Below are 25,977 nucleotides of genomic sequence, written 5' to 3'. Positions count from 1 at the left end.
TGAAATTCTGCCAACTCAGTACTGTTATTTGTTACGCTGTGGAGGCAGACTGTTTGACCTTTTTTCGTTGTAGAATTCAACCCAAAAAGCGCAGAGGCACGATACCATAAACCTCATCGTATTATCCTTAAACCCATGGGTATATCACTCTCTCAGTCCCTCCAACCCACAAAGACCTCATCCGTCCTGAAGCGCTGCGTACACGTACTCTCCTCTAACCTGGTCACCACACCCGTCTCAAACTCCAACAGCCCCGCATGCGCAATCATGATCCCATTGTCGATGCAAAACCGCTCATCCGTCGCGAACACGCTCCCTCCCCTATCCCTCGCCATCAACCCCATCATCTCCTGTAACCGCTCATTGGACCCCACACCCCCTACGACGAGCACCTGCGACGATCCCACATGCGCCATGGCCCGCTCCGTGATCTCGACCAGCATGGCGAAAATCGTTTCTTGGAGAGAAAAACACATATCCTCCCTCGTGATGAGCTCTCCCTCCTCACTCCTCAGCCTCTTCGCCTCCGGCACATCCTCGCCTATCAACACCGCCAACTCATCCGCCTTGGCCAGAATGCCCGAAAAGCTACAATCCATGCCCTTGACGGCGTAGGGCAGGTCGACGAGGTTCCTCCCCTTCTTCGCTAACTGCTCGACGTTGTAGCCGGGAAACGGGTCGTTGGGGATCATGAGCGTCCGCGCGAAGCGGTCGATGCAATTGCCAATGGCGATGTCGAGGGTCTCGCCGAAGATGCGGTAGCGCTGCGCAGAGTAGGCGATGACTTGGGTGTTGCCGCCCGAGACGTAGAGGACGACGGGGTTGGTGGCGCCCGTGATGGCGCGGCCCATTTCGATGTCTATGTCACGCATCCATCAGGTTAGTTTTTGGTGTTGCTGCTGAATTCGTACGTAGTTGTGTCCTGAGAAGGGGTACGTACGGCCAACACAATGATTCACCCCGACCAACGGCTTCCCCCAAAGCAGACTCAACGTCCGCGCCGCGAGCGCTACGCTCTGCAGCGGCGCTCCCATCCCGGGCCCCTTCGTGTAGCATATACAATCGATGTCGTCAATCTTCACCCGGGCCTGCCGCATCGCCTGCTTGATCAACCGCACCACCCATTTCCGGTGGTGCAGCGCCGTGTCCTTGGGTAGGAAGCCCTGGCCCGGAGGGGAGACGTAGGTGTGTCGGAGGTTGGCGAGGACGATGGGGCCGGCGGTGGGGGAGGGGTGCGAGATGAGGCCTATGCCGATTTTGTTGGCGCTGCCTTCGAGGCCGAGGGCTATCATTTTCGGGGGGGTGTGAAGGGGTTGTGGGAGAGTATTGGATTTGCAGTTGGGGAATTTGTTTGAGGGGTGATGGAGGGGAATATCAAGCTGGGCTTTATCGATAAGGATTTTGAAGTTGGATAAGGCTGGTGGAGACGGAAGTGGCGCTGTGGCGGTGCGGGGATGGATTCGCTCTAGGACTCGATCTGTATACACAGTAATCCAAGAGGAGGCAGAAAATCAGAACGCTTTTTTTGGATTGCGTGGATACGTTGCTCAAGGCATAGCAACAGTCCCAAGTAAATACGCCCGTCGGGAGCAGCTTAGACAATATTTGAATGATTCCAAGCCCTGGAGGGAACATGAGAAATACGGTACAGGCTAACAGAATCTGACAACGCATCTGATTCTAACACGAGTATACCCCTTCTAAAGTCTTTAGCAAGACTTTGTCTATGAAAATTGAAGCACACGATGTAGTGCGTGTGGGAGCTGGCTTTATAGTGCGCAAATGGAATCCTGGCCAATGACAGTGCCCCTCGGTTCGGAGACCGTCATCGCACGCTTGCGCTAAACCTCCTCCCACACCACCCGACATTGATTCTCCTACGACACACTTCCTCTGACAAAATCGACACCTTCGGTCGACTTTCGTACCTTTCTGAAATAATTGTACTTCGTGTTCTCCGTCATCTATTCTCTTTTCCGGCGGACCCTCTTTTCCGGCAGTGCACTGAGGTCTCCTCAAATCCTATCTATTGCTCCACTCCACCAGGCCGCCCTCTCTTTCTACGGACAGATACCAGACATGGTGGACATAGAGATGACGGACTTTGACGGAGCCAGTGAGCAATTTCTTGCCTGGCTTCAAAGATCCGGTGCTATCCTCAGCGACAAAATCGAGCTACGGGACCTCAGAGACTGTCACGCTGGCCGTGGTGTAGGTACAGTTTCCCAAGCACGCCTTTTCTCGCTCTCGGCGATTGACAGAAACTGACATCTTCAAGTTGCAACTCAGGATATAGAAGTAGATGAGCTGCTCTTTCGCATCCCCCGTTCCAGCGTCCTCTCCGTGGAAAATTCAATCCTCTCCAAGGAGATCCCCAAGGCGACTTTCGAATATCTAGGGCCTTGGCTCTCACTCATTCTCGTCATGCTCTACGAATACAAGAACGGACCTTCTTCGAACTGGGCGCCTTACTTCAACGTCCTCCCAACCAGGTTCAATACACTGATGTTTTGGGAGGAGGACGAGCTTGACCAGCTGCAAGCCAGCGCTGTCAGAAACAAAATTGGCAAGGAAGAGGCAGACGAAACATTCACTACTCAGCTTGTGCCTGTCATCGAAGAGTTTGCGGAGATCATCTTCAGTGGCGATGAGCTTGCCAAGGATCGCGCAAAGGAGATGCGGAGCCCGGAAAACTTGGAATTCATGCACAAGATGGGCAGCCTAATCATGGCATACGCATTTGATATCGAGCCGGCAGAGTCCAAAAAGGAAGCTGACGAAGAAGGATATGTTTCTGAAGAGGAGGATGAGGCGCTCCCTAAGGGCATGGTGCCCATGGCGGATATGCTGAATGCAGATGCCGATCGAAACAACGTACGTGTAGGCTACAGGCGTACCACCGGTTCTTTCAAGTATTTTGTTATTCGCAGCTGAAATTGTTGCAGGCCCGTCTCTTTTACGAAGAAGACTCGCTCTCCATGAAGGCCATCAAGCCGATCAAAGCCGGGGAAGAGGTCTTCAACGATTATGGTGCACTGCCCAGATCCGATCTTCTCCGCCGGTATGGCTACATAACAGACAACTATGCACAATACGACGTGGTGGAGATACCGCTTGAATTGATATCGGCTGCCCTTCAGGAAGAAAACCCGGGACGGTATAAAAAGAGAATGGAGTACTTGGAAGAGCAAGATCTGGTTGAGACCGGGTATGACATCGCGGCTGGTGAACCGTTCGACATCCAGGAATGCATTTCCCCCGAGCTCATCATGCTTGTTCAAGCATTGCTTATGACTGACGCCGATTTCGAATCCATGTCTCGAAGCGGCAAGCTCCCCAAGCCGAAAAGGATGGCAGCCCGCGACGCCGAATTCCTGCAACGGGTTGTGCGTGCCCGAGCCGAACAGTATGGCACCACACTTGAAGAGGACCTAGGCACCTCCAATGCCCCGGCCCCGGAGAGCGACTGCTTCTCAAAGGGATATCGTTATGCTATGGCGAGAGCTGTCCGCATTGGTGAAAAGAAAATCCTGAAAGCTGCCGAGGAAGTGCTGGGAAAATTAGTACAGGAATTGGGTGGTTCGAACGGAGCAGGCAAAAGGAAGATATCAAATGGATCGAGTGGCCCAGGAAAGAAGTTGAGGGCCAAATGAGATCGACATGAATCATTCGCAGAGCGATGGTCTTCTGAGATGCCTCCGGAAAGATACACCGGTACGTATTCGTTTCACCATTTTACAATTGATTACACTAATGTTGTGTCTTAGCCCTCCGAGCCATATCCAGGTCTGACCTCCTTGCAACTCCATTCCGCGGTATCATACATAAGCCAGACCATACGCCGAATACTCCTTCCAACCTCCGTCATTAAATTTCGAAGGGCTCTGTGAATGTCAAGATCCCTTTTTACATCAACGATTGCCGTGGTAGGACATGAAGCGCGAAAGAACCAACCACCTGCCAGGGGTCCAGCCTTTATGCGGCATTGGGTGGCGGTTGAAGATGGCCAGAAGCAGAGCGATGATGGGTTTCGATCGCACGCCGATTCTGGGCCGCTGCGTACTGAGCAGCCTGGGCATGAGCCGCCTGCTTGTCGGCTTGCCGATCAATCATGATTCTATACCTGATGTTCAGATTGTCGGTCCAGTCGACGAGATATACCTGCTCATCCTCGCTATCGTCCCCGCAATACTTATATCGGTCGGCGACTCTTTCATCGATGGAATCAAGCTTCTGGCGCTTGATACCTCGACGGTCCACCATGGTTCTGCCACCTCGACCTATACGACGTCGGAATCGGGTCTGATCTCGATGGGGAACGTCTTCCGGGGGTGGAGAATACTGGATACGTGCACTCCGCCGCAGCTCAACCTGCCTGTCCGCCTGGTCTGTTTCCATGGTACCTCCTGCGCCCTCGTCCTCCTCTGATGCGGGGGGAGTGAGCAACTGAGTCCTCGTAGACACGGCGCGGAAGTCAGACTTGGCCCTCTCCGGCTCCAACGGGGGTGTGATTGGTCGCCAGGTTTCATCAATCCAACCCTGGTTCCATTTCTGGTGTTTGGTCAGGTTATCCTCGATGAAGTTCTCGATGGCCTCGGATCTTCTGGCTAACTGATCTTCGATATAGACGAGATCCGTTTCCATGAGGTTGCGAGTCGGGATCGGAGGCCTTCCCGGTATCTGCTTGGGCATGTCAAGAGAAGTTCTGGGCTTGGGTTTCGGAGTGGGCTGCAAGACAGTCAGTATCGCTCCAGCGTCCAAGGCGTACCGACTGACCTTTTGGTTGATAAGGAGCTCCTCGTCGTTCTCTTTGATGCCGAGCTTCCGTTTGATCTCCTTGACGGCGGTTCGCTGCTCGAAAATTTGCTTCTCGATTGCAAGCTGATCCCGAAGGAGCAGCTCCCGCCGCCGGACCTGAGCCATGATGAAGCGAGCCTCCTCTAGCTCCTTTCTCAACTTCTTCAGCTTCTCCGTCACCTGCGCATCTCGACCGCGCGTCTTCCGGACCTGCCTGACCTCGCGCCTACGGAAACAAACATAGGGGTCTGAGTCGTCCGTCTCGAGATTCGTCTCGAACTTCAACGACGCAATCAATGGACGGCCCCCTTTGAGCAGCCGCTGGTTCTTCCAGTGGGGATAAATATCACGCGCAAATCGCCTCGCGGAGTCACTGATGGTCTCGTCAAACTCGGCCTCCAACTCCTCATACGGCAACAATGGAGTGTTATCGACGCTGGCGTAAGGCTGCTTTCTGTGAGACGCCTCCTCGAAGAAGTTCATGACCTCCTCGAACTCGTCTTCGGAACACTGCGTGGCCTTGCCCTTCCTCTGGTTGTACGACGTGAGAAAGGCAACATCATCACTTGTCATGCAGTAAGGGCATCCTATCATATCCTCTACGGTGGAGGAGAAGCGGATATAAGTGGTGGGCTGTTTGAAGCGCTTCGGGTAGAGGTCCTCATATCGCAACCTACTGGCGACGGCCTCGGGGGTAGGAATGTACAGCTGGGGGACCTTGCTCTGGCCTTGGGCAGCTGCTTGAGCAGCGGAAATGACAGCCTGAAGATGGTGCTCCTACTTGCAGTCAGACGGCTGAGTACAAAGGGGTTGGTGGTAGAGGGTGAAGGAGGGTGTCACGTGGTGAGAGGGGATGCGAACAACAACAGGGGTTGAAGGGTGGCGAAAAAGGGTTTAGGGGAAAGGCATGACTTACGACTTCCTCTCCCTTTTCGACGCCGGTTTCGACCTTGGGGATATGGCGGGTGCCGTCGTCGTCGGGAGAGACATCGAGCTCATTCTCGTAGATGACGGGCAGGTTCTGCTTGGTCGACAGCTTGCGCTGGCGAAAGCGCTGGCCGGTGACGCGCTGCGCCATGGTGTGCAAAGTTTTCTGAGGTCAGGGAGCGCGGGCGGATATGTGAGAATGGTGCGCGTAGACTGTGGTCCAAGCCGCAGAGAGCGGGTGGGCGGGGTGACGCTGCGCCGGCCAGGTGCGAACACGGCAACTTCGCAGAAAAAGCGACCGCAGCGGCCGCAGAAGGGCCTCAAAATTCGCCAAAATCGAGCGGCAGGTGTCGCACGGCGAGGGGAGTCGACTGGTCGATGGACGTGAATTTTGAGATGGGGTTGCGTCGTGGGCGCGATGGAATCGTCCGCGTGGCGGAGGGTTTGTCGAAGGGGCGGGAGCCCTGCGTTGGGTGCAGGTGCTGTTGTGCGCGCGGCTGGGGGGTTGGTGAGTCGCCGCTGGTGAGTGTCAGCCTGCGACCTGTTTTGGGTCGCGCGGGGGCAAGGACTTGCCTGAAGCGAGCCTTGTCATTATTTGTCAGGGATGGGGGAATGCGGAATGAGAGGCGTGCACAACAAGAGATTCTGAACAATGGTATTGTGATTGAAACTGAATGCGCTTGCTCTGGCACAATACACTTTCCTCTTGTTATTCTACGGATGGATGTATTGTACCAAATGATTGTAGAAGTACACAGTACACTTGCTAGGTAGTATTTCACGTGGAGGCAGAAGTAGCGCCGATTTTCCCAACTCTCAAAGCTGATTGGTCAAATCTATAATACAGGTGCCTCAGAACGGAGGAGACAGGAAGTGACCTACGAGGTACAAGGTTGACCAGATATGAATGTCAGCCCTTGAGGCTCAATCGACTACAAGTTCAATCGCGTCCGTACAACTCCTACGTAATCCTCCATTGCATAACAGTCGTAATAATTTGGTGCATACCCCGAAAGTCCAGACAGTTGAAGCCTTCCTTCAGTAATACCCGTACTCCATACTCCGAAATTTCCAATTCGTTAAGCGGTCGCAATAACTTGAACGCCTTACTGAATGATCCTCTGCCTAGAACCGTAGGACTCCACAGACGAAAAATCCCCCGCTATGCCCTCTGACACGTGGGATGCCGAGCGCGCCCGCCTCAATAGTCTCGTTGGTTCGATTGCTCTACTGGGGAGTGGAACTGTCGCGCGTGAGTTCTTGGACAACACACTCAATTCCAATGCAGTCGATTGTTGCCTGGTATTCTGGGACGAGCCATTATGGGTGCCGTGAGGGGTTTTGCTGAACCCCATACCACCTGTGGTGAAGTCGTTTACGAATTTCTTGAGCATCGGTATCGTTACCGACATTAATGAGTACCCCAGTAGGGCCTGCTGCCAGACTGCTACATCCGCGATGCCTACGCCGGTGCTGTTGTTTGAGATGAAGCGCGTCGAGGTGACTAGGTACACGATGATGAATGCGACGGTGCTAGATAGTCAATCAGCGAGACGGACGCATAGATGAGTGAAGGAAGATATAGCTTACGGAAGGCGGAGAGAGAAGATGACGGCGACAAGTACCTTGCGCGACCACGCCATATTGGAGCCGATGAGGAATATCGTCGGTGAAACCACAATCGTGAACTCGAGCATCGCCTCTAGGATGAAGATTGCTCGAAGCCGGTTTATCTGTTATGTGTAAGTGGTTTGCGCATTCCAACGAGAAGAGGACGAGAGCGGCGGACATGATTAGGACATTGCACGTGCTGCGGACCAGAGACGACGTAGTTGGGTGAACAGTTGACGGAAACTGCTAGTGCGGACGCTGCACCCCAGGCGCAGACAATGGCGATGGTGATGTTGCTAGTCAGCCATTGCTTTTTGAGGTCGACGGTGAATATCGTTCGGATCGAGAGCAGGAGGGAGCATTTCGCAAGACAGAGGGCGAGGATGAGGAGGATCCGACTTGCGAAGAAGCCCTTCAAGATGGATCAGTAGGTATCGTTGATAAAGCATCTCTGTTACCTTTGCCATGTGCGCAAGGTCTCCAACGTCGACAATCGAGATAGCTTTCCCCAGCCCATGATGATATGATATGAAGATGCAAATCGACTGGCCGAGGCCGATAGTCTATGCCAGCTGGTCAGTAAATTCATCCAGAGACTAGTGGACAATCCATGGATGTTGGAGACTAACTTCGGCGCAGACGAGGACTAAGTCGTCAAGACCCCACCGGCGCCACTTAACGATTGTGAAGCGCACGAAGAGGACCAGGAAGGAGAACACTAAGGCGAGAATAGCTGCGATGAAGATCAGGGCTCCATGATCCGTCTTCGTTACAGTCGCAAACCGATTGCCGGTGGGCGGTGCTGGAGATGGTAGTGACATCCCATGGGTGCATTTGAAGCCAATTTAGTAAACACACTAGGTTTGAGGGGACGAGGTTAAGAGAAACAGCGAAGGGAGCTAGAAAAATCTCTTTTACTGGGTTCTCACGGACAGATTGCTTCTGTGACAAACTCGTCAGAAGCGGCGGTCATCCAGCGACGCAACCATGCCCTGTCGATGCAGGCACATCGGAATGTCTGGGATAAGCTATTATTGGAGGAAACCGGCATGCTAAGACAATGCCATTGTGTACTTTATTTTTCTTTGGGATTGAAGCAGCGAATAACAAATGGCTGGCGGACGGCTGGGGAAGAAACCATCTGTTCCCCGTGGTCCTATCCTAGGGTACCCTCGGGAAAAGCAATCCTCACTCGACCGAGTCCTCGACGCCTCCCCATTATTCCCACCCGGCGGAGCCGCGACTGCGACTCGTAGGATTGCCAAATTAAGTGCTCACAATATTTGCGACTCGTTATCCGCCCCAATCAGCAATGTGCTCGCGGCAGACCCTTGCTGCATCATGCGTGTGAACCAAGTCGCTTCACACCCTCCTTCCGACATACAGGGGAAGGAAGGGAGAGTGAAAAGTATCTTGAAAATATCCAATCCGCCGCCTACTTTCAACCTTACTATACTCTATAGAGGGATGGCCAGCACTAGTGGCTGCGCTTCCCAGCGGGCGTGAAAAGGGCGGTTGGCCTTGCCTTGCCTTGCACCCAGACTCCTGGGTTTTGCTCTCCTTCAGCCCAACAAATAACGAAGTCGTCGATTATTTTGTCTCACCCCGAAGGTGCAGATCCGGTAACGATGGCCAACCCACCTATGAGCGAGGCCAAACCGTCCGCCGTCCAGGCCAACAATAGCGAATATGAAAACTCCGACAGCGATCCGATAGTTTACACCAAAGGCGGCACTGCACATGATGGCGAAGATATGCACCGTATGGGAAAATTGCAGCAACTGAGGGTGTGTTGCTCTGATTCCCTGAACCCTCTCGCTCCGTCTAACCACTATGGCCAGCGCAACTTTCGGATTTCCTCTATTTTCGGGTATTCCGTCGTTATGGGATGTACCTGGGAGTATGCGCTTGTGTACGTCTCTCCATCAAGTTGACGTTAACTCGATTGACTTATCACCTTTATCAGCATCGTTGGCCTCTCCTTGCTGAATGGCGGTACCGCGGGCGGCATTTGGCTCTTCTTGACTGTCTGTTTTGGGATGTTCTTTGTGGTGCTCTCCCTAGCTGAGATGGCTTCAATGTGAGTCCGACCGATGCGGGTACAGGTTCGCGCAAAGCTGATCGCAAACAGGGCACCCACCGCAGGAGGCCAGTATCATTGGGTTTCTGAATTCGCGCCGCCCAAACGACAGAAGTTCCTGAGCTATATCACCGGTGAGCAACCTGCCACTCTTCCATGGAAACAGAACAGAGGCTGAGTTGGCGCAGGGTGGTTTTCAGTCATCGGCTGGCAGGCAGCCATGGCAAGTACATGCTTTGCTGTCACTCAACAGCTTCAAGGGTTGATTGCCTTGAATGTGGCAGACTACACCATCGAAGGCTGGCATAGTACGCTCTTTTGTGTCGCCGTAGCAACGTTTGCAATCCTTTGGAATACTGTCCTTGTCCGGACACTTCCACTGTTGGAAGGCATCGTAATGATCCTCCACGTATTCGGATTTGTCGCCTTCGTCACTGTACTGTGGGTTCTTGGTCCTCGATCCGATCCTAAGGTGGTTTTCACGGATTTTCAAGATAATGGCGGCTGGGGAAACATTGGCCTCTCATGTCTTGTGGGATTGACCGGCCCCGTCATTACCCTGATTGGGGCGGACTCGGCGTGTCACCTGTCAGAAGAGCTCAAGGACGCATCGTGGGCACTCCCAAGATCCATGGTAGCGACCGCCCTCCTCAACTATACGCTAGGCTTTATCATGACCATCACTGTTATGTCCACCCTTGGAGACGTTGAAGACATTCTCTCAACCGCAACTGGGCAGCCTTATATTCAAGTCATATTCAACGCAACGCAGTCGCGCAAAGGAACATCCGTCATGACCGCTTTGGTTGCTACGCTGCTTCTATTTGCTGCCGTCAACCTGGCAACGACAGTGTCGCGTCAGCTCTTTGCGTTTGCACGAGACCGAGGACTTCCTGCCTCACAATGGCTTTCGCATGTGAGTTACTCCATTGTCTCATTTAAAAACCAACTAAAACTGATGCCCCTAGGTTCCCACTGGCTGGGATATCCCGCTGAATGCCGTTATCACGACATTGACCATCACTACCTTGCTCAGTCTCATCATTATCGGCTCGTCCATCGCTTTCAACGTGATCATCTCGATCGGACAAGTCGGCACTGTCGGCTCGTACATCTTTGCCATTTCATGCATTTTCAGAAAACGCCTGGTCGGTGAACCGCTCCTGCCCTCTCGGTTCAGTTTGGGCCGGGCCGGGTTGGCCATCAACACCATCGCATTGTGTTTCCTAGCCGTGGCATTTGTCTTTCCTTTCTTTCCGCTGAACAAGAATCCCACTCCCGCCGAGATGAATTGGAACGTCCTCGTTACGGGCTTCACTCTGGCGGTGGCTGTGGTTTATTATGTCTTCCGAGGACACAAAACCTATGCAGGCCCGGTTGAATATGTTCGGCGCAACGAGTAGGAAAGCATCGAAAAGCATCGAAAGCATGGAATAGAATGGATTTTGTAACAGCTGCTGTATGCAATGATATCTGTTCAGTGTAAATAGTTATAACTCTGGATCGGAGTCCAACGCATGCGATGAGGTGAGTTTTGCTATTACCTAAGAACTACCCGTCCTATCCTGAGGAGGAGAGCATACTGCATCTTTTCACGTCCGACTGAACAGCAGCGGGTCGCAGGGGTATAGCTAACGCTGTGATAGGCCTAACAGCGCCTCTGTCCAGGTATAATAAGCCTTAAAACAACGTGCTCTAGCGGCGTAAACTAGACTGTGGCTAATTGAAATAGTTGAATTAGGTGATGTAACTCAGAGCAGCAGTACAAGGGGGTGTTCAGTCGGATGTGAGAGGGTGCAGTAGGGTGGGAGTGCGGGCCCCTGCAGTATAAAGCGATAGCGTGACTTAACCAAGCATGCAATGGAAGAGGTGATAAATAAGCACGCACATTTCCTCCCAGAGCTCCAACTTGACCCCGCAAAATGACATTTCTCTCTGTTCTAGCCGTCTCAATTATCCTTGCTTTATTGGGATATCGCTATATTATCTACCCGGCATTCCTCTCGCCTCTTTCAAAGATTCCCAATGCTCACTTTACTGCGTCATTTTGTCCCTTGTGGATGCGGTGGAACCGCAGGGGCGGCCGCGAGGGAATCCATTCGATCTATAAGGCCCACCAACAGAAAGGCTCTATTGTTCGTTTAGGGCCGAATGAAGTCAGCGTTGCTTCGATCGATGGTTTGCGCAAAGTTTATGTAGGCGGCTTCGAGAAACCGAGATGGTATGCTGAGCAATTCATGCATTACCAGACGCCAAATCTCGTTTCGATGGTGTCGCCCAAAGAGCATGCAGAGCGTAGACGCGCGCTGTCCCATGTCTATTCGAAATCCTACCTCCTGAACTCAAAGGATATGCAGGTTATCGCAACCGCCATTATATTCGAGAGACTGTTGCCAATTCTTGAAGCTCGTGCTCAAGGTGGTGCTCCCGTGGATCTATACCAAGTCAATCGAGCTGTTGGCGTAGACTTCATGTCTGCGTACGTTTTTGGCCTTCGGAACTCAACAAATACCATCTGTGACGCGACCCTTGGCCAAGAGCTTTTCTCCAAGATCGACGCACTACTGCGCAACCTGTCAAGTGGTCAGAAGGTCAGACAAGAGGTCGAGGCTTTGGGCCTCCGGCATTGTCAGGCTGCCAGCCTGCTTCTACAGCAGCCGTCTTCACCCCAAAAAGATCTGTCGCACCTGTCAACAGAACCAGTTGTCTTTGCCTCTCTTCAAAACCACCTCCCCAAAAGCCAGAAAGCGAATCTAGCAATCAACCCTGGCGTCGCGTCGGAAACCCTCGATCATTTTTTGGCTGGATCCGAAGGCACGAAGACCACACTGACGTTTCTGCAATGGGAGTTATCGAAACGCCTGCCACTGCAAGCCCGTCTGCACAAGGAGCTGTTCACCTTGAACCCTCCCATCAAGGCCGATTTCCGAATGCAGGGGAACGCATGCGGGCATCGAGAGTCTCCACTACTACCCAGTTTTCAGGCCTTGGACGCTCTGCCTCTTCTTGACGCCGTAGTCCAAGAGTCGCTTCGTGTCTACCCAGCATCGCAAGCACCGCAACCTCGGGTCACGCCGCCCGGAGGCTGCACCATTGACCAACGTTTCCATGTCCCAGGCGGTGTCCGAATAAGCACCGCCGTGTTCTGTATGCATCGCAATGAAGACGTATTCCCGGATTCTGCCTCATGGAAACCCGAGCGCTGGATGGAAGAGCAGGATCCAGCGCGGTTAGAAGAGATGAGGCGCTGGTTCTGGGCGTTTGGAAGTGGGCCGAGGACATGTATCGGGAGACATTTTGTCGTGCTAGGTATGTGCACAGTTTACTGTCGATTTTAGCACTTTTGCGCACATCTGGTGAGGTTGTGAAGCTGACTTGCGTTTAGTGATGAAGATAATGGTCGCCGCTATCTACACGAACTATACCACCAGTATCGTCGACGACGAAAGGATGGAGCAAGCAGATACCTTTCTTGGGCATCCCGTTGGGGAGAAATTAATGTTAAAATTGAGCCCTGTACAAAAATCACTATAGTTAGAGAAGCATTTAGTTCGATTTACTCTATTTACTACACTATCGGTTGCTGGCTTAGGAGACAATGAGACAACACCAACGCCATGTCCTCTAAGGTTCCAACCCAGGCCTAAGCACCTCCGCATAATCCGGGAAGTCTAATAAATTACCCGTAATGCTCGTGCAGTCTCTGCACTGCAGATGCGGCTGTTTGATGGTTTCTTGTTCTTACCCGAACGTCTCGGCTGGTCTCTCCGTGAATACAGTATTATAATCATCACTAGAGAAATGTCAGTTCTTTCCTCCACCATCTCTTACCCTCCACTCCCCCCTCCTTCACCAAAATCCACCACCCTCTGCCTTAAGCATCAGTTCAATTAGGGTACCAGGAATTGGAGCTGAGCCTCCCGCGTAGGGTATGCAATGAGATCTTCCAAGGTCATTGGCAATCCAACTTCCTTCAGCCTCTCGCTGAGTATAACAGCCGCAAGTATACTTCCTCGGAGCTCGAACCATGGAACATGAAAACCTATTTGCGATGATGGATTCGCCCTATGGGAACTCGAAGATTCCAGTGCGGAAACAGTCGAGGCGCAGGCGCTCTACAGGTGTACTGCCGTTGTTCACATCCAACTGAACACACCCCTGCACTTCCTCTGTGCTGCTCTTTTCCACATCCAAGTAAACCCCTTGCAAGTGCAGCAATTTTATAAACGTTTCAATTAGCTTTAAAACGCCTCTATCTACGTAGATTAAGTTTCGAAAGCAAAGTTCTACTTATTGCATTATCTACGTGTAGCTAACAGACTTGTGCTAGGTAGCTAACCTCAGCTACAGAAGAACTGCAAAGGAATGTTCAGTCGCACGTGCACAGCCGCACTATGCCCGGATTGTGTCACTGGTTGGTGAGCTGTTCATTAGTGGTAGGTCATGGCAGGCGTTAGGGACCACCCCCATAAGTAATCGGTGCCACCCCCATAAGCCCGCCAGAGGCCCAGAACAGGCGCCTATTAGCTAAATCTTAAGGTTTTACAAAGGCGTACAGGACGAGAGAAGAAAAGCCTACACTGCCTGTTTTTATATAGAAAATCTGCAATATGTTTGCAGATTTAGGCTGCGCGTGCCTGTATTATATAGAGTGCGTGTTATATGCAAGAAAATCTCTAAGACGATGCCCTTGAAAGCTGCTGTTGCACTGCTGTCGTGGATTTTTAGGTGCCTTTGGCGGGCTTATGGGGGTGGCACCGATTACTTATGGGGGTGGTCCTTAACATCTGCCGTAGGTCATTTGACATCTGCCCTCAGGACGGCGAATGAAATTCTGCAAGCCGCGCCCAGGCGTTTGACTTTGCCGCTAACCCCAATAGCGCTTACGTGCGTGCCAACCCCTCAGCTGGCGCTCCTCCTCTTTCTCTCACCGGATTCTGGCTTTGTAGGGCGTCGTATGTCATTTTTTATTACTATATAAACAAATAAATTTGGACTCAATGCATCACCAAAATTGAAGCGCCTGTAGTTCAGGCCGCCGTCAAAAATCTTGAAAATGCACTCATAGTTCAGGGGTAGAATTCAAGCTTCCCATGCTTGAGGCACGGGTTCGAGTCCCGTTGAGTGCAATAACTTTTTGCCACCAAGCATTTTTTGTCTACGTTAGCATTTGCGGTTTTGGAGCCTACTGATGATAAAAGGATTCGACAACTACTGTAACCCTACTTGGCCCCAGGCTCTCTGCTCGGGTGACCGAAAGGTAACGAAAAAGCAAAGCTTGGAAGTGGCCAGAAGTCCGTCTTTCGGCAAAACCATGGAGTTCTTAACGCTGTCCTAGTGAAGTGTCGGATGGCCTGTAACCCCTCAGAAATGACTGAGCAGTTTTCGCCTCCTGATCCGACAGCTACCTATGTCGCAAATCAGCACGGCCTGACTTTGTATATCAGGGTCGGAATTCCTGTAGACTCTATCTAGAATAGATAGGAAACTTCTTCAAAGCGTCTGTATTAAGGGTAATGTAAGTGGCTGTCTGCAACCCCAATCAAGCATCTTTCTGCGATTGTGCTTCCGAGGCAGCCGCCATTTTCGTTGATTTATCGAACAAACCACCTCTGTCACGCCCTACTAGTATAATACAATATATATTAGTAAGAAGGTTTACCTTAAGATTAAGAGTACTGTCCACGTCGCAGATGCAGCTTTGATAGGATCTCTTCTATCGCTATGCTACGCTGGTCAATTCGACTTGTCCGCTTTTTATTATGACAGCATATTGTTTAGTGCAATTGTTGTCTCCTTGAAGACAGATCTATATGTAACCTCCGCTGCTAACCTATTTTATGATACTTCTACTTCCGATTACTTGCTTGTAGCAACAAGCACAATTCTTGACGCCGGGCAAAGTTTGAGCGCAGCAGGAGAGAGAATGTCTAGCTATCCCGAGCTATAGTATATATTAAGACTTTGTAATAGAGTTACCACTTAGAAAATCACAACTCAAGGCTGGTTTATACACAGACACCAATTAATTACCTCTATATCCGTCACCTTCTCAGTTTGCGAAGGAATATGAAATCGTGAAAGAGTGTAGAAACCACATCAATATATCCCACCCAAAAACATCCCAGCTCACATAGTCCCAATTTATAGGGTTTGACCCGCCAGTCAAGGATTACGTCCATGTCAAGATCGCCTTCTGCTCCCGTCGTTGCTTCCCGCCTGCTTAGAACGGCTTTTGTCGCTGGGATCGAATGGCTGATGGCCAGCTGCCTCACGAGAGAACCGATCATCTTTTTTGGTCGCTTTAGGATCTTGTCCTCCTGCCTGTGGAGACGTCTTTCCAAAGAAAGATGGATAGTGGTACTCGGATGCTACACTGGGGCCAGATGTATGCCCACCCGCGCTGCCCGAACCCCCACTCGAGCTTGAGCCCGACGCCGAATAGTATGGGTTTTTGTTTCTGGGTAGACCTTGTTTCTGCGCACGCTGATGCTCTTTTTCTTTGGCTCTCTCCTCTTCCTCTTTTGCCTGTCTCTGCCTGTTCATAGCCGCCGCTAAGTTGGCAAGGTCGGGATTAGATTGGACCCCATCCAAAAACTGTCCTCCGAATTAGACCAGAAGCCTTCTTGAGTGAGGTGCACTCACTTCTTCAATTCCCATTTCCAGTGTTCGGCTTTGGAAATTAGACTCCACCATAAAGAACTTATTGTGGTCGCTTTGGGTAGGTATTGTAGATCCGAAGAAATTATGATTATAGAATATTGGTTTGTTAGGGAACGCATGTTGGCTTTTATATGTGTGCAGGCCGTGTAACAGTAACAAAGGTTACTCACAGATGTACTCACTGAACGGCTCTGAGTCCCTCTGCGTACTCGACATGTTTGATCCAACATGCGTTTCTTTGTAGTCATTCGACTCACCAGACGCGGTTACAGTCGCTGGTCTATGAGTAGTGTTAGATTCATAGGGTTATTCACGTCAATCAGTAATAATGAATCACTTATTCGTACCCACGCCGATTAAGTGTAGTCGTGTTCGAAAAAGGCACTGTCATAGAGACAGCGAGCATAGTGACAGCGAGCAAAGACGTCATACCATCGAAGTCATTTCATTTCTATCACTCAACGGCAGTTCCCGGACGCACTCCAATTCTAAAAAAAACTCATAAAGGATACTAAGTCTGCACTACACAGATATGTGCCCCTGAGTCCTTGGGGCTATCGGACCCATTGCGGGTTCAACAAAGTCCATGGCGATTTCAAGAAGAGGCTCCATCTTCCCCACCGTTTGATTATTGAATTCTCCAGATGACAGAAACCAGATAGGAGTCCAGGGAAGAGTATGACCCGGGTGAGCCGTAGATGGCGCCTCACCATTTCGTTATTTACACATATGTAACATGTTGAAAAGATAGTGTACATGCAGACATATGTTACAAGCTAGATAAATTGACTGACACATTCCAATCCCTAGGAACATTCCAGTATATCAATGGAGGAGAGGAAAAGAGAACTAGATGCCCTGTGAACGCCCTCAAAGCACATTACCCCTATTCCCAAAAGACAAGTTCTCAGAACTTTGCAAGGTACTACCTCCAGAGCCCACCGCGTTTAATCTTCCATCTGGTCGTACAGTGATTCGTCAGCGACTCCATCATAGTACCAGTTTGTCTTCTCTAACATGCCGATCGTTAATGTGATGATAATCAAGCGGCCAATTTATTTACCTGGCGAATCTCTTCCCACGCCTTGCAATATTCTTTTTGTATCAAAATCTCTCTCCCTTTTCTCCTCCTGCTTCAGCTCTTGTTCTCTCAAGTGCTCTTTCTCCTGTTCGTGCAACCTAAGCCGTGGCCGACCTCTTCTCTCCTCATAAATATCACAAGCACCGGAAGATTGTCCTCCACGAGGGCCGGGCCTTTTGCTGGACTCCACCCAAGGGTCTTCCTGCTGCGCTCTCCTCGGCGCCTTCGTTTTCCGATGCTGGGAAACTGAGGTGTCCCTTACAGGCTTCTTTCCAGCTGCTTTTGAGGTTGTTTTGCTTGATTTAATTGGTGTTTCGGGTGTCGAGCCTTGTGATTGGGAGGTTGTTTTCCTATCGCCTGGGTAGTTGTCGATGCTTCCGTACTGCATTCTGATCGTGTTGACATGAGGTAGATATTTCCGAGGTCGTCGATTGTTATTGTGAATATGGTAGCTGGTGCAGACAGTGCAGAGTATTTCTGTAAGTAGAAGGTGGAGGTATTGCTACTGGAGTTTATAAACATTGAAACTCACCTTACTCCTCAACTCAGCGCTGTTTCTCAGTCATACATAATGAGTACATTGGCCTAGTCATAGACACATGTAACTTTGAACACATGTAATCAGTGTATAGCTCCTTGCCACGATCCGATACCAAGATTGCGCAATAGAGTCACACAGCAGGAACATTCCGGGTGTACGGCATAACTTCTCAACATTTAGCAATGTGGTACTGCATTGTTCTTCAGTTGTATTATGGAAGTAGAAAGTCGGAATATACACAACAAAGCTGCCAACACTAAGGTGTGGTAAATATGAAGCGGAGAATTGTACAAACTAGAAGAAGTTTGTGTGATATACTTTTTGTGATTGCTATCACCTTTATGAGTAGAACTGCCATGGTGAGCGGAAGCGACTGATGCGCTTGCTTTGACCTGACTCCCTTGAGAGGACCAGGGCGCGATCAGTTCAGTTAGTTGAACTGACTGTCAGGGAAGTTTAATCGTTTATCCAGACTCAAAAACAAGTCTCGCGTCAGAACCATGATAACTTGTTGCCCAGATGTGGAGCCGGGGAATGTGACCTTGACATTCGAGTAGTCACGGCAGACATTTGTTCGTAGACAACGACTCCTTCCTGCAGGCAGAAGAAGGATACTTACGAACATATCATCATACAGTAAACTGCAAAATGCTGCTGGTATTGGGAATAGTTATATCAGTGCTTGAATGGTGTAACACCGTTCGTGCTCTATGACTAGTTCATGGCAGACTCAAGCTCTGCTCACGTTCCTAGACTCGGGGCAACAGGGAAAGCTACTCATTTACAGCATTAAATAAACTGAACACGAAACGTCGGAACAGAGATGACTGCTTCTATTAGAGTCATATCCCTATTATAAAAAGGGGAAGCTTTTGCGGTACATTTTCTTTCATATCCACCATCCACACTCATCTACAATACAATCAAGAGCTACATCTACAACGCTGCAACTTTCCCTGTATTGAATACCATTCAGCGATGAAAACTCTTCAAAGAAACCGATCTCCAAATCTTAATCCCGCGAACTTCCTCGTGCAAATTCGAGATATCTAAGCACCAGACCAAATCTACGAACCTCACCAATATCCAACAATCACAAATAATAGTGCCACTACACGATGTCTGGACAAAAGTACCTTGAAGCAATTGGAAAAATTAGGGACGATGGAAAGACTATCTACCCCAAGCTGGGAGATTCAAGCCAGCCAGGTCAGAAGAAAGAAGGGAAGGCGACACAGGCGGAAGCGTCTGGAAACGGAAAGGGGAAACAGGTCGGCAAGGGCGCTCAGAAGCCCAGTGCTTGATTCCAAGTCGGTATCTCCATGACAGAGTTGGGGGTTGGATATCCTACCGAATCCACATTGCAGATCATGTATTTCTTGGTTCAATTTTCCTGTCAGAGGACAGATTTCTTGGGTCCGGTTTTTGGTGGTTCTCATTCAGGGCAATTAGGTGATAAATGTTCATGCTTCCTTTATTGTATTATTAGTTGCATACTATAATATCTTCTTTCTCATGGGTTTACATCGCATCCGTACTGTGGTTGTGCGACTGGGTGAGAGGGTGACGCCGTATGAGCTAATAGTTGAGCAGTTTAATGCATCATTCCTGACGCGGTAATATACTCCATTGTAGGAAAAGGTCGCGTCTTCGACCCTAACCACCTCCATAACGCTTGCACCGTGTCCTTACACCACCTCCATTGTTGACTTAGTCGAAAAAGCCAGAAAGTTGGATGGAGCATTAAAATCACTGGGTCAAGCACCTAGCTGTTTTGAATTTGTGCTTTAACGGTACCTACTTAAATTTGGGGACATCCCCTATTCATGCTCCTCCCCTATCTACCACACTCGTTCTTCCCTTCGTGGCTTACAGTTGACTTTCGGGGTACAAGATACAAGCTTGCTTCGACTTGTTTGCCTCTCCTTTTCTCCTCTCCAATATGGCGGCATAGCCAGTGCCATCTACTTTCGGGTTTCCCAATTGACCATATAGATTCCATTCAACTTTTCCTTTTCCCTCAACCTGTATCGAGATAGGCCAATAGACTTCTGCTTCTACCTCACTGGTGAACAACGCATAATCACATGTTCCATGACTACTCGATATTCAGAGAGTGTGTAGTCACCTTCAAGCACGCCTGTTACTGCCGAGAAAGGTAAATTGAGCAGAAAGTATGTTCAGACTAAGAAGGCCCTTAGTTACTACCCGTATACTGCGATTCCTCACTTTTTACCTCCGTTAGGTAGCTAAATCGAAATAAGGAAGGACTCTGAAAAGTGTGCTGCGAGTAAAAGAAAGAATGGAGACCCTATCACAGAGCGACCTCAGGAGATATCAATGAGAGTGAAGGACGACGCAGAGATAGGCTGTACTTCTGCAGCGCCATACGGAGAAGTAAGAGCAGGACACAAGAAGAGAAAGTGCGAGAGTCGCTAATGAAGGTGATTTTGCCGCCAAAGATCGTGATTGATGCCAGAGAAAAAGATGACCGTAGAAACCATCCACGTCCAGTCCAAGAGGATAGGCAACGCTATCCCCCAGCGAGTTGATCACCACTTTTGCTTATCGGTAAGAGAATCCTGCTGACGAAGTTCCTGCGTGATGCAAACTCCATCCTCCCGGAGACGCGAGGCAGCAGGACTGTCAGAAGCCCAAGCACGTGCATGTACGCCCGAAGGAACGGTATCGGTAGGTGACCTGTCACCTCCATTCGTGCTTTGAGACCTCCCTCGAGTGTAAAGTGGAAGAGCTGGATGCTCATTATGGCGACGAGCGAAAATACGCCCGAAGAGGGAGCGGGTTGGACGCGAACAGTGTGCATGCCGTGGTGATTCCACGAGCTCGTGTGTCGAGCCGGCTTGACACGCGGCGGAGTCAGACGTGAGACTGAATGGAGCAGAGTCGTGTTCCGTACACGAGGACTGAGTGTGAGACGTATTGGTTGCAGAACTACCCTTGGAAAGCAAGCCCAAGGCTTTACTGCCGTGTGTCGAACACCAGCTTCGGAAGCTGCTCGAAGGCGAAGAGGAGCTGTTGGATTCTTCGTAAAGACTTGGGAAGATCTTGCCCAGTCCGAAGAAACAGAGCGCTCGCTTGTATGTGTTGTACGCGTCGTTTCCGGTGCCATAGACCAAGAACGCAACATAGCCGGTGGCGATTTGACCCCATTTGTCAAGCCGGACTTCGCCCTTTGTGGGGATCAGGACTGGCTGATTCCAATCGGGGGCATGGGTCTTGGACCAAGAGTAGGAGTCATTGACGTTTCTTACAAAGAGCCAGGTTATCCAGATCGTGTACGGCAAACTGGCGAGGATGACGATTGCTGACATGACAAACAGCCGTATGAAGCGGGACTTCGTAGTATTTTGAGCTGAGAGTATAGTGATGAACTCGCGGCGGTAGCGGAAAAGGCGGTACACCAGGAGCCCTGCATCCAGTTAGTTTGGCGGCTAAAGAATCCAAGAGTGCCTAGCATACCTGCATACAATGCCCCGACAACGATAGTGATCAGTGGCCACATTGCCATGAGGACAACGCTCACCCAGCTTAGACTGAGAGGAGCATTGCAGCCGGAAATGGCGAAGATGTAATATCTGCGCGACTGAACGATGTAGTAGAGGATACTCATGATAGCAGGATAGCCCCAGCACCAGAATATTTCCAAAGTCTTCTCGTAGCGGACCCTATTGCGGCTAGGGATCATGGTCAAGTTCGAAGTGTCCATGACCTTTGCCAACTTCCTCATGATCATGGCTGTGCAGGCAGGAAGGGCAACGCCGCCGCTGATAAAAATGCGGACTTCGATGTCGCAGAGGCCCCTGCCATCGTACCATTCTGACGTGTTATCCCGTGGCCAGATGAGAGGATTGATGAAGTTGCAGAAATTGAACAGGATAATCCAACAGATCTGGGACCACGCGGCGATGTTTCGCTGCGAGAAATGCCAAATCAAAGGTAGGATGCAAAGCACCCAGGAGGGAAACGCCAGAATCGGGAGGATGATTGCATTTGTATAGAGGGGGTACTGCGGTGAAGCCGGAGGTAGAGGCGACGCCGTCGCCCTCCCGTAAAGAGCGGATACCATCGCCATAGGATGTCAAGGAATACCAGGTGCTCTCTTGAACAACCCGATAAAGATGTAGATTGTTTGAGGGCGTCGAAAGCGGTGATCCAGCGCAGTTGGTATCCAGCCAGGCAAAGGAACGTAGATTGGTATGAGGACGCTGGAGAGTTCCGCGGGCGCTTAAAAAGATATTTCAAAGTAGCGGAGAGGAGCGGCGGCTAAGGGACTCACGATATTAGGTCGTAATGAAGCTGATTCCCCCTAAGATATCTCTTCTTCCCTTAGCGGCACAGCGGTCAATAGTCCTCAATAGCGAGCCTTGTTCCACCTTGCGGTGACTTTGCTCCAATGCCTCGAACCCCATATTCTCACTCTGCCCTCAACTGCGTCAGGGACAGAGTGTTTTTGAATTAGTCGTTTGAATAGGCTATCGGTCCGCGAGAGAGAGAGCACTGCTTGGTCAAAACGGCGCAGTGCCGCTGAAACCGCGCCATTGCCGGATCGGGGTGTGAATAGGAAGTTCAACCAGGACGAGAAGGTTGAATAGAAAAAACAAACGCCGTCAAATCAAACATGTTCTAAATCCTCGCTAAAACAGAAGGAGATCTTGCCATGACCTACTGCTTGCCATACCAACCCCCGTGGAGGTTTTTCCTGCATCCGCGTCTACTATCAACGAGCCTGCTCGCACGCAGCACGGTCGACCCCTTGCAGGGCGTCTGAAGACACTATCGCAGGCGAAGAGATGCATTGTGCTTCTCATTCGATGGTGCCACGGGAAGCTGCCAAGTCAAGTGACCTCAGTCGTTCGAAGGAGGGATGTGAACATGGTGTTGGTATTTCAAGGAGCACGAGCACCGCGCACAGGCGGATGTAGGCTGCCGATGATTACATAAGCAAGGAAGCAGATCGATCGTGGATCTCTCGGATCTAATCCGGATCTACGCACCCCGCTCGCATACCACAACTTAAGCTTCGACGCGGCAGGCATGACATATTTGGGACATCACGACTTGCCATGTCGTTGCACGCGTCTCGAAGCTCCAGCATGGTTGACGGCGTCAATGTTTGCTTTCGTACAGATCGCCCTGGATCCAATCGACTACTCGTCGTGAGTTAACGCTGTCCATCAGCTGTTATGTCCGTCGTCCAGCTATAGGTCCCGCACATGGCTGCCACTCTCTCAAACCGAAGGACGACGTCTGAGGGCACGCAAGGCCAACCCGAAAGCCATGCAAGCGGCTCGCAGATACCTCCGCAGCTGCGGAGCAGGACATTGAATCGTTCGGCCACCTTGGAGGGGGCGCCTGTAGATCGATCTCTCACTCCTCGACGGAGGGCGACATTCCCAGCGTATTCGAACGACGCAAGCTATTCATTCAGTCGGTCTGATGCGAATGATATGGAGGATTGGTCCTCTTCGGAGGCACTTTGGCATTGGGACTCGGCACCTCTCGCCTTTATCGTCTTTCCTGCGCTGGGTGGACTCTTCATGAAAAATGGTGGGGCGCACTTTACGGACATATCGTTCCTGATATTGGGTCTCATGTTCCTCAATTGGTGTTTGAAAGCACCATGGTGTGTCCCCCGGAGAAGCCATTGCGCCCCTGTTTAATCAAGTGACTAGGAGATGGTACCACGCCGCCGAACGGAGTCGCGATGCGGAGATGGAAGCAAAGCGGTCGGCGGACAGCCGCGAGGAGAATGAAGGGTTCCGCGCAGAAGAAGTTAGTGCTGATACTTTTGGGGTCGCTAAAGGTACGGGAGAGGAAGCGAACAAACCAGAAGAAGCAGCTCTACCCTCACAACACGATACCAGTGCAGCAGAACGTCTCCTCTCGGAAGAGGAAGCTTGGGCTTTGCTTACCTGTTTTCTGGCGCCAATAGCAGGGGCCATCGTGCTACATGCCATCCGGTCCCAGCTCAATCGACCCCCCGACGGCATTGTCGAAAATACAAACCTGACCCTCTTCGTGGCCGTGGCAGAATTCCGGCCTCTTTCGCATGTTCTTAACCTGAGGACAGCACATTTGACCCGTGCTCACCGCATTCCTGATGCTCAGAATGGAGCACGATTGGATTCGGCGGGCTTGCAGGATATTGTAAACCGAGTGACGGATCTAGAAGAGCGTGTAGCTGAGCCTGTAAGGGTTATCGCTGACAGCGAGAGTAGCCGAATGAACGCAGTTGCACAAAAGAACTTACAGTCGCAACTGGACGCTCTCTACCGCGCGGTGCGGCGCTACGAGAAACGGCATGTTACATTTGAGCAGAGAACAGAAGAGCGCTTCAAAGCCCTAGAGGCCGAGGTGAAGGATGCGTTGGCACTGGCAGCAGCAGCGGCTAGGACAGCACACCGTCCGGGAATGGTCTCAAGAGCTCTGACATGGCTTGTCACTCTGGCATCAGACGTCTTCAACACGGGATGGGCGATTGTCTCGTATCCTTGGAGGCTGGCACACTATATGATGTCGGAAGCAAAGTCTTCCTTATTCGTTGTGAGCCGTCCACGGCAGAGACGTTAGGCTTCTAAAGTTCAGAAATGGCATCGAGCACGAGCATGAGCACGAGCACGTTTCGCACGTCATGTCAGATGCTTCCACACCTTGCATTCAAGATCAGAGCAATCGCAACGGCCACCACGTACCCCCAACCAGTTATTGCTCCATCTTTTCCTTAACAAAGGCCTCAACATCATCCAAGCCCTCCTGCACCGCCTTTATCACGCCACGTGTAAACGCAATGAACCCATGGGGTGCGCCCGTATATATCTTTACCACCGCCTCCCCGCTAGCCGCCATCCACTTTGCCCCCATAAATACCGTGTCATCCAGCAACGGGTCCTCGCTCCCACACGTGAACAGCGCAGGTGGGAGTTTCAAGCCCCTGAGATCAGCCCAAAGCGGGGATATAGATGGATCACGTCGATCTTCTGGAGTGGTATTTGGAAGTAAGGCTTTGACATAGGAAACCATGATGTCGAGGTCTATCACCAGAGAGAGCTTGTGGTTGTGCACGTGCGGCAGGAAAGAGGAGAGGTCGTAGCATCCGAAGTGCAAAAGGAGGCCCTTGAAGGAGAAGGACGGAGTGGTGGACAGAAGGGAGAGCGCTACTAGGCAGGCGAGATGGCCACCTGCGGATTCGCCGCCGGCAAAGAGAAGGGGTCCGCCGAATTGCGAGGGCCCGTGGTTGATGAGGTGGTGTGCGGCGTCAACGCAGTCGTCGATACAGGCGGGCCAGGGGTGTTCGGGAGCGAGACGGTAGCCTACCGAGAAGACGGTGAGGTGGAATTTGTCGGCCATGTATTTGAGGTATGGGTCTTGACTGTGTTGAATCCGCGGTTAGACGATGTGTTCTTCGCGTCTCCTCGTATTGGTCTACTAGGAGAAAAGGACCGTCACGACGTACTAAGCCTCTGACTGCAGGACCCAACCTCCGCCATGGATATGCATCAGGATTCCCTTGGACTCTCCACTGGCTGGCTTAAACAACCTGAAGGGAATAACTCTCCCCTCATCCCGTGAGGGTATCGTCCCATTGACGCCTTCGGGCAGGACCACGGGTTTAGGGAGCGGCGTCTTGCCCTCCCATCTCAGCTTGCGGTATTCGGGCGCGCCAACCTAGACCACGAGCGTTTCAGTTGTGAAAGCAAGAAAGTAGCAGAAATGGCTGAGGTGGTGAAGCTCGTGGTTGCGGAGAGGAACATAGCCCTACCTCGTACCACCGTGGCCCATCTGCCCAGATTTTTATAAGCTTGTTGTTGAAGTCGTTGGTTTCTTGATCGATGGCGCTGGCATCGAACTTTGCGGCGTTGACAGTGATGTCTGATGTTAGGGGCATTTCCGTACCAGGAAATCTACCTATTCCGAAGGATTCGAGTCCTGAAGATGTTGAAGAGTGCAGCACAGAAATATAAGGATCTGGAAGGACAATGGAGCTGGAAGAATCAAGCAAATTTATAATCAAGCGAATTTGTACGATGTATGCGATGGCCGATGTTATGATACGATGGATGCGATGGCGGGGTAGCACTGGAGCTGCAGAGGATGGGTCTGTGTGCTACTTAGAACGGATAGGTAACCCTGCAACTGTCAGAAAATGGAGCTCGAGGTTTCGGATTGCCTCATTTGCAGAAGCCGGGTGTTGGAGGTTTCAAACGCATGTGCCCTTGGAGTATGTTCCTGTGGATGGGAAGAGGAGTTGACCACAAT

At 51.0% G+C, this 25,977-nt stretch overlaps 11 protein-coding genes and 1 non-coding gene across 12 annotated transcripts; 5 read left to right on the top strand and 7 right to left on the bottom strand.

Annotated features, from left to right (window-relative positions):
• Nucleotides 1-152: 152 nt before the first annotated feature.
• EI97DRAFT_425755 (putative tRNA threonylcarbamoyladenosine biosynthesis protein KAE1) lies at nt 153-1,357 on the bottom strand (the record flags this gene model as incomplete). Its single annotated transcript, XM_033797167.1, has 2 exons — nt 941-1,357; nt 153-859 (listed from the first exon to the last, which is right to left on the bottom strand). Exons 1-2 carry the CDS (start codon nt 1,290-1,292, stop codon nt 153-155), a joined length of 1,059 nt encoding a protein of 352 aa, XP_033650300.1. The 5' UTR covers nt 1,293-1,357.
• Nucleotides 1,358-2,094: 737 nt separating this feature from the next.
• On the top strand, nt 2,095-3,653 carry EI97DRAFT_385158 (SET domain-containing protein; the record flags this gene model as incomplete). The annotated part of the gene is made up of 3 exons (XM_033796008.1): nt 2,095-2,215; nt 2,279-2,874; nt 2,946-3,653. The coding sequence occupies 3 exons, from the start codon at nt 2,095-2,097 to the stop codon at nt 3,651-3,653; spliced, it is 1,425 nt and encodes a 474-aa protein (XP_033650299.1).
• Nucleotides 3,654-3,975: 322 nt separating this feature from the next.
• EI97DRAFT_385030 (uncharacterized protein) lies at nt 3,976-5,875 on the bottom strand (the record flags this gene model as incomplete). The annotated part of the gene is made up of 3 exons (XM_033796001.1): nt 3,976-4,728; nt 4,777-5,559; nt 5,714-5,875. 3 exons carry the CDS (start codon nt 5,873-5,875, stop codon nt 3,976-3,978), a joined length of 1,698 nt encoding a protein of 565 aa, XP_033650298.1.
• A 575-nt stretch (nt 5,876-6,450) lies between these two features.
• On the bottom strand, nt 6,451-8,501 carry EI97DRAFT_504008 (uncharacterized protein). The gene is made up of 5 exons (XM_033802804.1): nt 7,965-8,501; nt 7,794-7,898; nt 7,514-7,747; nt 7,315-7,457; nt 6,451-7,257 (listed from the first exon to the last, which is right to left on the bottom strand). The coding sequence occupies exons 1-5, from the start codon at nt 8,154-8,156 to the stop codon at nt 6,831-6,833; spliced, it is 1,101 nt and encodes a 366-aa protein (XP_033650297.1). The 5' UTR covers nt 8,157-8,501; the 3' UTR covers nt 6,451-6,830.
• Nucleotides 8,502-8,774: 273 nt separating this feature from the next.
• On the top strand, nt 8,775-11,041 carry EI97DRAFT_436686 (amino acid transporter). Its single transcript, XM_033799176.1, has 6 exons — nt 8,775-9,122; nt 9,177-9,247; nt 9,302-9,415; nt 9,467-9,549; nt 9,604-10,331; nt 10,384-11,041. Exons 1-6 carry the CDS (start codon nt 8,964-8,966, stop codon nt 10,816-10,818), a joined length of 1,590 nt encoding a protein of 529 aa, XP_033650296.1. The 5' UTR covers nt 8,775-8,963; the 3' UTR covers nt 10,819-11,041.
• A 282-nt stretch (nt 11,042-11,323) lies between these two features.
• Nucleotides 11,324-13,145, top strand: EI97DRAFT_425745 (cytochrome P450 monooxygenase). The gene is made up of 2 exons (XM_033797166.1): nt 11,324-12,724; nt 12,801-13,145. The coding sequence occupies exons 1-2, from the start codon at nt 11,338-11,340 to the stop codon at nt 12,947-12,949; spliced, it is 1,536 nt and encodes a 511-aa protein (XP_033650295.1). The 5' UTR covers nt 11,324-11,337; the 3' UTR covers nt 12,950-13,145.
• A 1,328-nt stretch (nt 13,146-14,473) lies between these two features.
• Nucleotides 14,474-14,544, top strand: EI97DRAFT_t84. Its single transcript has one exon. It is a non-coding gene; the product is annotated as a tRNA-Gly (tRNA).
• Nucleotides 14,545-15,598: 1,054 nt separating this feature from the next.
• Nucleotides 15,599-16,111, bottom strand: EI97DRAFT_445526 (uncharacterized protein; the record flags this gene model as incomplete). Its single annotated transcript, XM_033799975.1, has 2 exons — nt 15,599-16,012; nt 16,061-16,111. The coding sequence occupies 2 exons, from the start codon at nt 16,109-16,111 to the stop codon at nt 15,599-15,601; spliced, it is 465 nt and encodes a 154-aa protein (XP_033650294.1).
• A 1,006-nt stretch (nt 16,112-17,117) lies between these two features.
• EI97DRAFT_483392 (uncharacterized protein) lies at nt 17,118-17,547 on the bottom strand (the record flags this gene model as incomplete). Its single annotated transcript, XM_033802097.1, has 1 exon — nt 17,118-17,547. One exon carries the CDS (start codon nt 17,545-17,547, stop codon nt 17,134-17,136), a length of 414 nt encoding a protein of 137 aa, XP_033650293.1. The 3' UTR covers nt 17,118-17,133.
• Nucleotides 17,548-19,977: 2,430 nt separating this feature from the next.
• Nucleotides 19,978-22,074, bottom strand: EI97DRAFT_199912 (STE3-domain-containing protein). The gene is made up of 2 exons (XM_033793674.1): nt 21,181-22,074; nt 19,978-21,130 (listed from the first exon to the last, which is right to left on the bottom strand). The coding sequence occupies exons 1-2, from the start codon at nt 21,791-21,793 to the stop codon at nt 20,253-20,255; spliced, it is 1,491 nt and encodes a 496-aa protein (XP_033650292.1). The 5' UTR covers nt 21,794-22,074; the 3' UTR covers nt 19,978-20,252.
• An 860-nt stretch (nt 22,075-22,934) lies between these two features.
• Nucleotides 22,935-24,291, top strand: EI97DRAFT_461695 (uncharacterized protein; the record flags this gene model as incomplete). Its single annotated transcript, XM_033801214.1, has 2 exons — nt 22,935-23,344; nt 23,394-24,291. 2 exons carry the CDS (start codon nt 22,935-22,937, stop codon nt 24,289-24,291), a joined length of 1,308 nt encoding a protein of 435 aa, XP_033650291.1.
• Nucleotides 24,292-24,423: 132 nt separating this feature from the next.
• On the bottom strand, nt 24,424-25,950 carry EI97DRAFT_425736 (alpha/beta-hydrolase; the record flags this gene model as incomplete). Its single annotated transcript, XM_033797165.1, has 3 exons — nt 25,481-25,950; nt 25,175-25,386; nt 24,424-25,090 (listed from the first exon to the last, which is right to left on the bottom strand). The coding sequence occupies exons 1-3, from the start codon at nt 25,604-25,606 to the stop codon at nt 24,424-24,426; spliced, it is 1,005 nt and encodes a 334-aa protein (XP_033650290.1). The 5' UTR covers nt 25,607-25,950.
• Nucleotides 25,951-25,977: the final 27 nt, after the last annotated feature.

Source organism: Westerdykella ornata, assembly GCF_010094085.1.
Source record: "Westerdykella ornata strain CBS 379.55 unplaced genomic scaffold EI97scaffold_34, whole genome shotgun sequence".
NCBI lineage: Eukaryota > Fungi > Ascomycota > Dothideomycetes > Pleosporales > Sporormiaceae > Westerdykella > Westerdykella ornata.
The sequence above is the reverse complement of the archived record's forward strand: the minus strand, read 5'-3'. Positions and strand labels throughout refer to the sequence as shown.

Coding starts and splice junctions, on each gene's coding strand:
- EI97DRAFT_504008 (XM_033802804.1), bottom strand. CDS start 8,156: ATGTCACTACCATCTCCAGCACCGCCCACCGGCAATCGGTTTGCGACT. Junction 7,899..7,964: donor TAGTCCTCGTCTGCGCCGAA/GTTAGTCTCCAA, acceptor CAGCTGGCATAG/ACTATCGGCCTCGGCCAGTC. Junction 7,258..7,314: donor ATCTTCTCTCTCCGCCTTCC/GTAAGCTATATC, acceptor TTGACTATCTAG/CACCGTCGCATTCATCATCG.
- EI97DRAFT_436686 (XM_033799176.1), top strand. CDS start 8,964: ATGGCCAACCCACCTATGAGCGAGGCCAAACCGTCCGCCGTCCAGGCC. Junction 9,550..9,603: donor GTTCCTGAGCTATATCACCG/GTGAGCAACCTG, acceptor GAGTTGGCGCAG/GGTGGTTTTCAGTCATCGGC. Junction 10,332..10,383: donor CCTCACAATGGCTTTCGCAT/GTGAGTTACTCC, acceptor TGATGCCCCTAG/GTTCCCACTGGCTGGGATAT.
- EI97DRAFT_425745 (XM_033797166.1), top strand. CDS start 11,338: ATGACATTTCTCTCTGTTCTAGCCGTCTCAATTATCCTTGCTTTATTG. Junction 12,725..12,800: donor GAGACATTTTGTCGTGCTAG/GTATGTGCACAG, acceptor ACTTGCGTTTAG/TGATGAAGATAATGGTCGCC.
- EI97DRAFT_199912 (XM_033793674.1), bottom strand. CDS start 21,793: ATGGCGATGGTATCCGCTCTTTACGGGAGGGCGACGGCGTCGCCTCTA. Junction 21,131..21,180: donor TGTCGGGGCATTGTATGCAG/GTATGCTAGGCA, acceptor AACTGGATGCAG/GGCTCCTGGTGTACCGCCTT.